At 37.3% G+C, this 13,099-nt stretch overlaps 1 protein-coding gene across 6 annotated transcripts in view; it reads left to right on the top strand.

Moving 5' to 3' along the window:
* The window catches only part of LYST (lysosomal trafficking regulator), a 185,730-nt gene extending 172,997 nt beyond the window's left edge, over positions 1-12,733 (top strand). For all 6 annotated transcript variants that reach the window (XM_032430448.1, XM_032430445.1, XM_032430449.1 and 3 more), the window contains 5 exons: positions 3,634-3,773; positions 4,049-4,146; positions 9,073-9,229; positions 9,649-9,720; positions 10,586-12,733. In XM_032430448.1, coding sequence (XP_032286339.1) covers positions 3,634-3,773; positions 4,049-4,146; positions 9,073-9,229; positions 9,649-9,720; positions 10,586-10,724 — 606 coding nt within the window. In that variant the 3' untranslated portion in view covers positions 10,725-12,733. The remainder of the gene's footprint in view (positions 1-3,633; positions 3,774-4,048; positions 4,147-9,072; positions 9,230-9,648; positions 9,721-10,585) is intronic.
* The last annotated feature ends 366 nt before the right edge of the window (positions 12,734-13,099 follow it).

The raw sequence follows: 13,099 nt of genomic DNA, 5'->3' as shown, positions 1-13,099 counted from the left end.
CTTGATTTCCACCACTTACTGGAAGAAATTTATTTTAGCCATTTGCTGAATTTCCAGGATTTGAAAATTAAATTATAAAACAGTCTAGTGAAGAAAAGACATATTATGCAATACTTCTCTTAATTTACTGTTGTTCCTTTCTTGAATCAACTCTCTGTGGTGCTGTTGAGGATAAGTGGCAAATTTAGGGTGATAATTATCCTTTTCTTCTAGAACTGAGATAATTATCATTTTATTCTAGACCTTTCTTTTGCTTCTGCCCCCCCATTACAGTTTTCTCCATTATATTATTAAATATGTTCTACTGGATGAAACCAGTCTTCCTAGCATGGGGTGATGCTAGGTTCCTCTTACTTTTCTGTCCAAGTTTACTCCCTTTTAAACTCTTATTAAGGTTCTTTCCCACGATCCTTGGGGTATAAATGTGACCATAGTATTGTTTCCGTCTCTTAGCCTAAGATCCCATTAAAATGTTTTAAGCAGTTGTAATATGATCCAGCCAGCATTTTGGGAAGCCCACTGTAGGGTATGAGACGGGAGTCAAGGGTGCCAGCTAAGGGTGGGCTTTGGTGCAGGGCTCTTTGCAGGAGACAAGCATGTACAGGTTACTGCAGGACACTGATGTGTGTGCTCTGAGAATGAAGAGCACAGAGTGGGGGCCAGATGTCAGAAAGCCTGGAGTGTCTTCTAAAAGTGATAAATAGTTGCTCTTGAGTCATTTTTTTTCACTAATTAAATAGTATGGCCACCTCATCTTCATATAAATGAACACCTATATTTCCATTCTCTGAATCGGTGGTGGCCAGAGAGTATATATGAGGTTTATCTGAGGTGGTAGTATGTCATCCAAGAGCAATTTTTTTAGAAGATTTATTTATTTATTTTAGAGAGAGAGAGTGAGTGGGGGGAGGGGCAGAGGGAGATAATCTTCAAGCAGACTCCCCGCGGAGCATGGAGCTGGACACGGTACTCGATCTCATGACCCATGAGATCATGACCTGAGCCGAAACTAAGAGTCGGACACTTAACCGACTGAGCCACCCAGGCGCCCCTCAAGAGCATTTTTAAATGAAGTAGTCCATGGTTCCTATTTTGTCCATGGAAATTGTTTTCCGACCTGTCAGGGAATCTAGTAATGCTAACTCTTACAATCATTTTAAAGTATAAGATCTATAAAACCATCAACAACCACTATAGGGTTCCTATGCTGTGTTTACCCTATAAATAATATTCTTGATCATGGAGTAAAAAAAAAATACACACACATAATGTGTGTGTGTGTGTGTGTGTATGTGTGTGTGTGATTAAAGCATCAAATTGCTGACAAGCTAGTAGGGAATTCCCAGGCCAGAGAGGTAAATAAGCAGGGGGGCTCTCACCTGGAGGGCATTTGTCAGTCCTGGAGTACTGACACTGTCCTTGGACAGCTCTTGTGAGAGGAACAGATAACAATACCCAGGGACTGAGCAAGCTGGAGAGTTCCCAGGAGGCCCTTCTCCAAAGGCTGGTCCCTGAAGGACTACACCCGAAGAGTGAGGATGAGTCCAGTCAGGCCACCTCTTGTATGGAATTACAGCCTGGGTTGTCCCGATCTCAAGACTTGACTTTGGCTTGGGTGTCCGTAGACTGGTATGGTGGTCCAGGTCGTCCAGCAGAAACAAGGAAGATATCTGCATACTATTTCACAAGTAGAGGAATTCCTCCAAATAATTATTTTATTTTCATTTTTTTAATGATTGATTTATTTATTTTAGAGAGAGAGAGAGAGAGAGCTTGCAAGCAGGGGGAGGGGCAGAGAGAGAGGCAAAGAAGCAGACTCTCCACTTAGTGGGTAGTCAGAGGCTTAACTGACTGAGCCCCCCAGGCACCCCCAAATAATTTTTTTAAATGTAGTAACAAATACACAAAACCAAGCACACAAATTTACACGTAAGAAAATGAATATGTGAAAAAGTTAAATTTGGTTATAATAAAAGAAATGCAATTTAAAGCAACCTTGATTGACATTTAGAAGTTGGGAAATTTTCAGAGACTTAGAATATGAAGTGAGTCACAAACTCAAGTGCTGCAGAGCTCAGGCAGAAAAAGAAGGGGCTCAGGCCTTTTCCATCAGGGAGTTCCTTGGTCCCAGGTACCCTGAAGCACGGTCTGAAAGGGTTCTGGTCTCGGGCCTTTGGCCTTGCAGACGCCTGGCCTTGTGGGGGTGGGTCACAGTCAAGGAGAGATAGCAGGGGCTCAGACCTGGGACTCTGGGCCTTGTGAAAGCACATCTCCTCTCTGTGATTGTGTGTGGTTGAGCGTCACGTGTCCTAGCTAAACAGAACCAACTGCCACACGGCTGAAGCCAGTTGTTCCAAGAAAGAATGTGAGCTGGTATTGCCTGGTCATTTGATCCTTTTAGTGTAAAATATGTATTTTTATGTGAATAAAACCCTGGAATATAGCACTTAAAATGGATGAGCGGCAGCTAATATATCAACACAGATATATTTCTACAACGGTGGTGAACAAAAAGGCAAGATGCAAAAGATACCTGAAGAATAATAGCACATATAGAAAGTGATTTGTCAGCATGAAAAATCATACAATATGTTGTTTATGGTTATGGCAACATATAGTAGAACATATGTTCTATGTACGTGGAAAACAAATACAAAATTCAGGATGGTAGTAATTTCTGACAAGAGAGGAAATAGAACAGTACACAAACTGGGTAATGTTTAATTTTTTTCTCTGTTTAAAAAATCAATCATATAAAATATTAGGATTAGTTTAACTGAGTGTCAGTATACAGCTTTTTATTATTCTTATTCTTTCTACTTTTCTATATCCTTTGGAGTGGAAATATTGAAATACTTTAAGACAATAAATAGCTTAGTTTAATGAAAACAAGAGTCAAACCTTGTATAGACATCTGGCGTCTGTGAGCCAACGTGGCCCTTGGAACACCGGTTTGCAACGTCTCATTGAGAAAACCAATCTGTAACTATGGACAGGTAATGTCACTCTTGGTGGCATCATGACTTGGTACAATGCCTTTGGAAAGTACACTATAAAATTATTAGTATTCACTGACCCACTAGTAGGATTCTGGAAATTTATTCTAAAGAAATAATTCAGAAGAACTAAACTTTTACACATGAAGGATTTAATTATGGCATCTATAATTTGGAAAATACTAGAAACAACTTTAAATGTCTATCTGTAAAAATGCTCAAGTAAATTATGGTATATCAACTGTATAGAGTATTATAACACCATTAAAATCATCTTGAAGACAATGTCAAAAATAGAAAATGCTTATAGGAGAATGTTTAAACACAAAATATAAAATTACATGGATGGCAGTTATCATAACTATAAAAATATTTGTATGTATTTGGACCAAGATTGGACAAGAAGACAAAAAATGAAAAAGCATTTTAATTCTTGAAATTATGGACAATTAAACATGTTTTAGTGTTTAATTAGTTTTACTCTTTAGGAAAGAGTTGAACTGCAAAGGATTAAAACATGATATGCTTGAGAAGAATGTTTGAGTCCCTTGAGTTTTTCTTATTTTTGAGACACAGTACTAGGAAAACTTTTGTCATGCTTTTTATCTTGTACTTCACTGACTTTTTTCAATTTCAGCCCTCAGAGATAGAAATGGAGTCTCAGATACATCTGTACGGGCACACAGAAGAGATAACCAGCTTATTTGTTTGCAAGCCCTACAGTATAATGATAAGTGTGAGCAGAGATGGAACCTGCATCATATGGGATTTAAACAGGTACGGAAGAAGGTCTCCCACTCAAACACTGCCGCCTTTATGTTTCAGTTCTTCCTGTGTGAAACAGATGCACTAAAATAAGATCTTTACATTATGATAATTTTAAGCATGAAATACAAACTTTACTTTGTAATCGTATTGAAATCAAAAGATCAGTTAGGAATACAGTGGGGAATGCCTTATGAATAATAGGTCCAGACACTGAGGGAAGGAATTATACCAGAGAATCTAAATATATTTAATGATCAGCTGCAAATTTGTCTTTGGTCTTTCAGGCTGTGCTATGTACAGAGCCTGGCGGGACACAAAAGCCCAGTCACAGCCGTCTCTGCTAGCGAAACGACCGGTGACATCGCCACTGTGTGTGATTCGGGTGAGCGAGCCCAGAACCAAAGCACAGAGTCATTAGCTGGCTCCCGTGTAGGTTAAGCTGATGGATTCCGTCTCTCAGGTCCCTAACCTCATCTAAGTACTGTAGTAATAGCGTATTTGTGTGTTAAAATACAGTAAGGTCCAAGAGCGAGTTCATCAATTTAGGGACCAACTTATGCAAAAGTTAATATTGTCATAATTTAACTTTTTCTGATATATGAAAGATTGCATTTGGGCACATGTAAGTTAAACAAGTTATTATTACATAATTATCTGAGTTTCTTGGCTTTTGTTTCTCTCTCTCTTTTTTTTTTTTTTTTTGGCTTCTGCTTTTTAACTACTAACTTTACTACCTTCCCCGTAACATAAGTGCAAAGCATCAGCCAATGATCAGCTTTGAATATATGTATCTTCCAGTCCCTGAGTGAGAACAGTACTATATTATAATAAATGGAGGTATAATTTGCCTTGAAATTTACATGACAGAGTTATCTCTCCTCATCAGAGGTTATGTTTTTAGGTTTTGTTTTTTCAAGTAGTACATATTTAAAAACTTGACGCATGGGCGCCTGGGTGGCTCAGTTGGTTAAGCGACTGCCTTCGGCTCAGGTCATGATCCTGGAGTCCCTGGATCGAGTCCCGCATCGGGCTCCCTGCTCGGCAGGGAGTCTGCTTCTCCCTCTGACCCTCCCCCCTCTCATGTACTCGCTCTCTCTCATTCTCTCTCTCTCAAATAAATAAATAAAATATTTAAAAAAATAAAAATAAAAATAAAAACTTGACGCATGCAGCAGGAAAGAACAGTTGGAAAATTCATAAATTTTCTGTTTGCATTTCTATTCTTAAGGATCTTAACATCGAAAGAATCCTTTGAAAAATTATCTTTCTGCCCACTCAGTATAGATTATCTTTGACGTATCTATAGTGAGTGGTCCTCTATCCTTTGCTTGCATGTTTTATATTGTTTGGTTTTTTTCTGACACCCAACAGTTCTCCAATCCTATGACACCATCTGGGTGCTCAACAATGGTTGGTTCTGACACTAACTACTTAAAGTTAGCAAATTTGGGAGTTCCCAACCCCCGACCAAGTTCACAGAACTTAGTCAAACATTATACTTAACTACAGTAGTTTATTACAAAGGATAGAAATGAACAGCCAGGGGCGCCTGGGTGGCTCAGTTGGTTGAGTGTCAACTCTTGATTTCGGCCTAGGTCATGATCTCAGGATTGTGAGATCGAGCCCCACTTCAGGCTCAGGCTGGGGGAGCCTCCTTTAGATTCTTTCTCTCCTTCTCCCTCTACTCCTCCCCCTACCTCACTCTTGCTCTCTCTCTAAAAAAAAAAAAAAAAGAATGAGCAGCCAGCTGAAGAGGTATATAGGGGGAGATCCAGAGGGCCTGTCTGGGTGGAGTCAGAGTGCACCTCCCTCCTGGCACATGAATGTGCTCACCAGCTCGGGAGCCCTCCTAGCCCTGTTACTTAGGGATTTTTCTGGGGTTTCCTTCTGTAGGCACGGTTGATTGAATCAGTGGCTGTGGTACTTGAGCTCAATCTTCAGCCTATCTCTGTCCCCAGAGGTGGGGAGGTACTGTAAATTCTAACCTCCTAACCTCATGGCGGGTTTGTCTTGGTAACAGGCCCCCATCCTGAAGCTATCTAGGGCCTACCGCCTAGGAGTCAGCTTGTTAGCAGACAAAAGATAGTCAATTACAAGGGTTTTCAGAAGCTCTATGCCAGGGACTGGGACAAAGACCAAATGTTTATTTTTTATTATACTACAGCTATCTCTTGGAGTTTTATTGTTGATTTTATAAAACATTCATTAATTCTTATATTCCGGAGAAGTAATGTCTTCAGTCATGCTTTAAAGGTATCAGGAATGAAGCATTTGCCAATCTTAACATCCAGTTACAAAATAATGCCATGGAAACATTTTTATTTCCTAATTGTCATAACTAAGGGGAAAGATTTTGAACCGTTGACTTTGATAATACAAGTGTGGGTAGATGATTGATGACTTTTGCTAATTGTTCTCCCTTGATTTGTACATTAGCAGCTTTTAGTATGTCATACCAAAGGGGAATCTGGGGGAATAATATAATGATTATTTATATAGTGTTCTCTACTTTCTTGTTTTGGCAACATTTGAAAGTTAGGACTGATCCTTAGGGAGTTGAATTTTGTAAAGTTAATTACTTTCCTGCTGCCAGTAGTGATTTATATCTGTGATGTTATATCAGCCAGTCTTAAGGGAACAAGAAACAAAATTACTTTTGCTGCAATTACTAACTCGCTAGTAGGGTATTCAGGTGTCCCTGGGGAGTGCACAGCATAAGAGAGTAATGGCTAGAACTTTTTTTTCCAGTATGAACAAAAAGGCCTTCTCCACTTTTTTAAGGCCTCTTGGTACATATACAAGAGAAGTCATAAGAATTTGGTATATAGAGAACATAATAAAAATAATGATTTTTTTAAAGAGAGGCCAAACTTATGTTTAGTGACCCAAACTAGAGTTTATCCTCCTAGTCTTAGAGTCCAAGAAGGAAGGAAAGTTATCAGATTTAGCCTATCAAACATCTTGACCCATTAGTGAGTACCATCCAGGTAATTTTAAAATCAAAATTTAAATAAAACATATGTATGTTTGTGTATATATGTTATATGTGTGTGTATGCACGTATATACACATTACACATACGTATATAACATTTCTGTGTTGGGGCTGAAGTTACACTGATGAGCTCTTTCCTCTTGATCATAATTTGCCAGTCCTTATGAGATGTGGTTTTTATAATGATAAGATGTGAAATTTATTAAACTATGTAAATATTATAATAGATGTTTTCTGTATTTTTTTAAAATCATTCTGCCACTAGATCAAAATATATGCCTTTTAACTAGGGTTCATAGCCTGGTCATGTGTTGCCAATGGCATTATAAATTTAATATAATATTATGAAATTCGGGGTGGGCAGTGATTCTCCAATTCATTTTAATTTCATTGAAGATGTATAGGAAGAATAAATATTTTTTTTCAGGAATGCCCAACTTTCTGACTTTTAGTTGACATGCTAAATTACACATGAAAGTAATCTGGTCTTGAGTGAAGGCCTCAGTTTTGATATTTGTAGTATCATGAGTAGTTACTTGGTTTTGTGGTAGCCCGAGGTGCTGGGTAATCTGCTAGGGTGATTCTTTGCCTATTGAGTTCTGTACCATATTTCAGAGAGTCAAGGGCCACATTTAGATTTTTGGTTTTGAAGGACTGAGCCTGCAGTAGCTATCGATTACAGGGAATGATCAACCCCTACATCAATATCTTTGATAAGCCTTCTAAACTTACTACCACACATCTGGTTGCTTTATAAATGTTTAAAATATTTTATCAAGTATTAAATTCAAAAGAAAGAGTGAAATATCTACTTATGGAAAAGAGGAGTTTATCGTCTATAATTGTATTTCTTTAGTATATTGAACTCCTACCTACTGATGTTTTATTTAGGTAATCTCTCCCAATCGGTGGGAAATCTTAAGTAAAACACTGGGCATTTGTTAACCTTCTTTTCTCTACGTATGTGGTAAATATGTTTAACGTTATAGTTGCTATCTGAACCATTTTAAAGTATACGATGCAGTGGCAGCCCCACACCCACAATGTGGTGCAACCACTATTTCAAAAACTTTTTCATCACCCTAAGCAGAAACTCCATAACCATAACTCTATTCCTCCTTGCCCCAAAACTTCTGGTAACCACTATTCTACTTCCACTCACTATGAATTTGCCTATTTCTAGATATTTTATCTAAGTGGACTCATACAGTCTGTGTCCTTTTATGTCTTTTTAATGTCCTTTTATTTCCCTCAGCATCATGTTAAGGCTCCTCCGTGTTGCAGCATGTTGCAGAACTTCATTACTTTCCATGACTGAGTAATACCCCATTGTACACATCTACCTCCCATCTGTTGTTGGATGTTTGGTTGTTTCCACTTCTTGGCTATTGTGACTAATGCTGCAACACAGAAGGCATTTGGGTTTGTGATATTTGAAGGTCTTCAGCGTATCTTGACATAAAAAAGTATTTGCACAGTTTGTTTCTTTGCTATAAAATAGGAAATCTATGCAATCTTTTCATTGCCTTAATAAAGGAGAGAGTTAAAGTCTGCACTTTTTAGTTCTAATGGAGAGATAAAATTAAGTGGAGTAACATTATGGCACCCAAACTTTACCGTGCCTCTTAACCTGTCTTTATCAGCTTGAGAATATTTCTCCAAAGAAGGCTAGACACATCATCATGAGGCCCCAAATATAGAAGATGGCAAGCAATTACTGTTTATCCCACCCCCTGGAAAACTCCAGAAAGTTTAGTTACTCATGGTCTTTGAAAAGGAAAAAATTAGTCTAATAAGTCACTGACCTACAAGATTCAATCTTAGACACTCTGAGGAATTAGATATCTTTTTTTTCTTTAAGAAATACCTTTAACTGAGCTAATCTTTATTATAACTTTTTTTTTCTTCAAAAGTCACATAAGTCACTTCTTACAGATGGTTTCACAGAATATTTTCGTCTGTTTTTGCAGATTGTTTAACTTTCTAGGTACCTTCAAATTCAGCCTTGGCAGTTCATTTGCTAAAATATGATTACCCAAAGATATATGATTAATTTACCTTGTTGCTCTATATTTCTAAATTAATCTGTTTATTTTTATTTTTCCACTGGTCCTTGTCTCTAGATAAATATGCAGAGCCCTTTGTGACTTATTATGTAGTAATTTTATTTATACAGCTTCAGTCATGAGCTGCCTGTAAATTTTATCACTCAAACAAATGAGCTCGGTGCACGGGTTGCCCTGCTGGGACCCAGGGTTGTGGGCTCTGACGTACCCATGCTCTGGTGACCTGTGGGACAATTTGGGTGTTTTAGCTGGTGGAGGCAGTGACCTCAGACTCTGGACAGTGAACGGGGACCTCGTTGGACATGTCCACTGCAGGGAGATCATCTGTTCTGTTGCCTTCTCTAACCAGCCTGAGGGAGTATCTATCAATGTGATTGCCGGGGGATTAGAGAATGGAATTGTAAGGTAAGAGGAGTTTAGATTCCCTTTGTTTGCTGTTGTTCATAAGGACACAGCAATTGCAAAAATTAGCTTTAAATATCTAGGCATGTTCATATTTAATATTTAGAGATTTAAAATCACCTTCAGATATAGGTTCTTCACTGATTCCTGTTTTATTTTTAAGTAATAAACTTAGCTTTTGTGTAGTTTTGAAATTGTATATTGTCTATTAATTGTTTAAAAGATTAACAATATGAAAATTTACCAAGTTTTCTTACTCCCACATCCACCCCCTACAAACTTCCCAGAAGTAGCTACTGTTGTTTATTGTGTTTATTGTTTATTGTGTTTCCTTCCAGATGATTTTTAACAAATTATAGGGTTTTTTTTAGTGAAGGAAATTTTAGTTTGCATAATTAGATGATGACTTTTTCCCTCTCTAGGTTGTGGAGTACATGGGACCTAAAGCCTGTGCGGGAAATCACATTTCCTAAATCAAATAAACCAATTGTAAGGTAAACCACCCCCGGATTCTTCATAATATACTTTGTAACTATTTTTGTTAGAGAGAGATTAAAGCACACAGACTGTGAACTATGCTATGAGAGTCCTAAACAGCAAGGAGACACAGTCCATGTCTTTCTGGAGCTTAATTTCTGAGTCAGGAGCTCTGAGTCTAATAGAAGGCATCTTGGGAGAGCGCCCAGGGAAGTTTTTGAATTGTAGAAACTGTATTTTTTTCCTTCCTTATTAAAAATACCATAATGGTGTGATTGATAGCTGCAGGAGTGTGCTTGAAAAGATTGATAAACAACCAGTTACCCTTTGTTCCACCAACAAATTTGACTTTAAAAATCAATCGGAAATAAGTGATTCAAATTATACTTTATTAAATTTATTTTCAATGCACTAAATTTAAATTTTAACAAACACCAATTAATTATTTATTAACATTACATTTTTACCTTTTCCTTTTTCAGGGAAATAAATTATCTCCCTATAATCATCATTTATTTCTATAAAGAGAAAATGTAGCACAGTTATATTATCTAAACTTTCCTATGCTCAAGTATTTGTTAAGTAATAAGAGCATAAACAAGGTGGTAAAAGAAAATATATAAAGAAGGAATGGAATGTACTGATCTCTTTGATCTGATTTTATTCTGTATCACCTAGTTAGAATGAGCTTCACGAAGTTGCCCGCAGAGCAATTAAACTATATTAGAATTACCGCAGAAACCAGTGAGTTGTAAGCTGCCATTTTATTGGTCTCTCTGCTCCAGTAAGATATCTTAGCTTCTTTACAGTAATTTCTATATGATCACCAATATGCTAATGCAATTTGAAGAGATAATGTACACATGGGATTTCTTTTGACAGCCTTACATTTTCCTGTGATGGCCACCATCTGTACACGGCGAATAGTGACGGGACCGTGATCGCCTGGTGTCGGAAGGACCAGCAGCGCTTGAAACAGCCAATGTTCTATTCCTTCCTTAGCAGCTACGCAGCTGGATGAATGAGAGAGAACCTCGCTTCTCCAAAGCACTTTAGCTCCAAGCTAGATTTGTTGACCTCACCAGTTTTAGGAGGTTGAACTTGAAGAAATGGATGACCAAACAAATCATCCAAATAATGACCAACTCTCTTAATCTGCAGAACATTCTGCAGCTTCACAAGGTCCTGAGAGAACAGTTTTGTTCTAATTTAGTGATAATCTAGAGGGTTGTGTAAGTATGTTCTAACCAACAAGATACAAGTCTTACATGATAAATTAAAATCGTATTCTTTAAGTGTTTACCCACAGGGGTATTCAAAAGAAAGGATTAGGGTCTCTCCTTTTTTTATTATGCCAAAAGGACCAGGAGAATTTAAATTGGTTAGCTAATTGTTTATATAAAATACTCTTAAAATTATATTTAAAAAGTTTTATGCCAAGATAATCCACCCTCCCCACACAAACACACACACAAAGTAAAGAAAAGAAGAGGATCAGAAGTTAGAACTTGCAAAGCGCTTTCTCTGAGAAGTGGATTATTCCGTAGGTGCCTCTGCACCATTTTATGGGATATCTGAATACTAAAAACAAACTACTAATGAATCTCGATGGCAGGCAGTTTTTTTCCAGTTGCCTTCTTAGCTCAAAGAGGAACCAGAATTTTTTGACAGCCACAAACACACATTTGATTTCAGATACATTCTGTTTTTTCGTAAAAATCCTGTTTAAAATCCATAACACTAGATATTGAATATCCTTACTTAGTTGAGTCACTAAGATTTAAACACAATGATAATTATTTTAATATCTACCATTTACAGAGCACTGAATACTTAACAATTTGCAATAGAAAGCCTCCACTGTGCAGAAAGATGGCACAGGTATTAAGAGTCCGTTCTAGATAAGACATTTAATCTAATGTGCAGGGTGTGTTTTCTTGCGCAAAACAGAATTACAAAAGAAATGAGACAGCTTACTTTGTTTCCAACAAGATGCAGAATAATTCTTATAGGAAACTGTGTCCACTCTGTTTCTACTAATCTGTACTGCCTGAGAACTCTAGGAACAACAGAAAAATCTAAGTATACGCCACAGAAAACCTGCACACCATAAAGACAGCATTCCTAAAAATCTCTACCATAGTCTGTCTCTACCATTATGGCTCTATTTTGACTTGGGGTGCTGCTTTTTTGGCTTTGACAACACTGTAAAATAGTAAGATGTTACCACAGGATAAACATATGTATTCCTGCATAAGAAAAACTTGCGTGTTTGTTATGGAAATTCAATTCATATGGTGTTTACAGAACTACTTTTGTAACTTCCAGACTTTCTGAAACATTCTGCTTAAAAACCGTATAAAACACAATTCCAACGTCTCTGCTGTGGAGATGCGGGAAAGAGGAAGCGAGCGGCCCCGTGTGCTTGTCACTGGGACAGCGTATGTCCATAAGAACGCTTCACAGGCCGCACTTAGATCATCATTTGCACAGACCAGCTTGGAACTCTGAGGTCCAGATAGGTGCAGAGATGAGATGATTCCTATTCACGTTGAAGTGATTTGCTTTGTTTAAGAAAAAAAAAAAATTGCAGCTATTGTCTGGCTTTCGTTTTTTCTACCAAGAACATGGAATTATTCCCCTATTAGAATAGGGTTGCTACTCAGTCTTCTTTGTCTTTTTAAGGCTGAATTCCATCATTTATTTAAAGAGAAAATATGCAAAATAACTGGTCTTGTTAAGAGTGCAATATTATATTTTTATGTAAAAATAAAAATTAATTTGGGGGGATTATTTATTCAGCATGAAACTTAATATGTATATGTTTGAAACACTTCATAATGTGCATGTTGTAGTAAACGTTTCTGTAAAATATCACAAGCTCTGTTATCTTTGTATACACTGCCACTTCAAATTGGGAATAAATTTCATAAAAATAGATATAAAGACCTATTCTTTATACAATTTAAATATTTATGACCAGAGCTCAGATAGGTGGCTTTTTTGCTTTGTAACCCAGATAGGTTCTCTCTTTAGCTCCCCTATACATTGATGTAACTAAGAAAAGATAACTTTCATTTCTTAATTATATTTTTAAAGATTTTATTTATTTGTTTGTTTGTTTATTTATTTATTTATTTATTTATTTATTTATTTATTTGAAAGCAGGAGCAGGGGAAGGGGCAGAGGCAGAAGCAGACTCCGGGCTGAGCAGGGAGCCCGATGCGGGGCTCAGTCCCCAGGACCTCGGGATCATGACCTGAGCCGAAGGCAGATGCTTAGCCGACTGAGCCACCCAGGTGCCCTTAGTTGTATTTTTTATGAGAAATTTTATTTCAGCCCTTTATTTGAATACCCTTTGTTTCAACACTTTATTTAATACCCTTAAATAGAGTT

Source organism: Phoca vitulina, unplaced genomic scaffold (assembly GCF_004348235.1).
Source record: "Phoca vitulina isolate PV1807 unplaced genomic scaffold, GSC_HSeal_1.0 scaffold43, whole genome shotgun sequence".
NCBI classification, from domain to species: Eukaryota; Metazoa; Chordata; class Mammalia; order Carnivora; family Phocidae; genus Phoca; species Phoca vitulina.
Note: the sequence above shows the minus strand (reverse complement) of the source record. Positions and strands in the feature narration are given on the sequence as shown.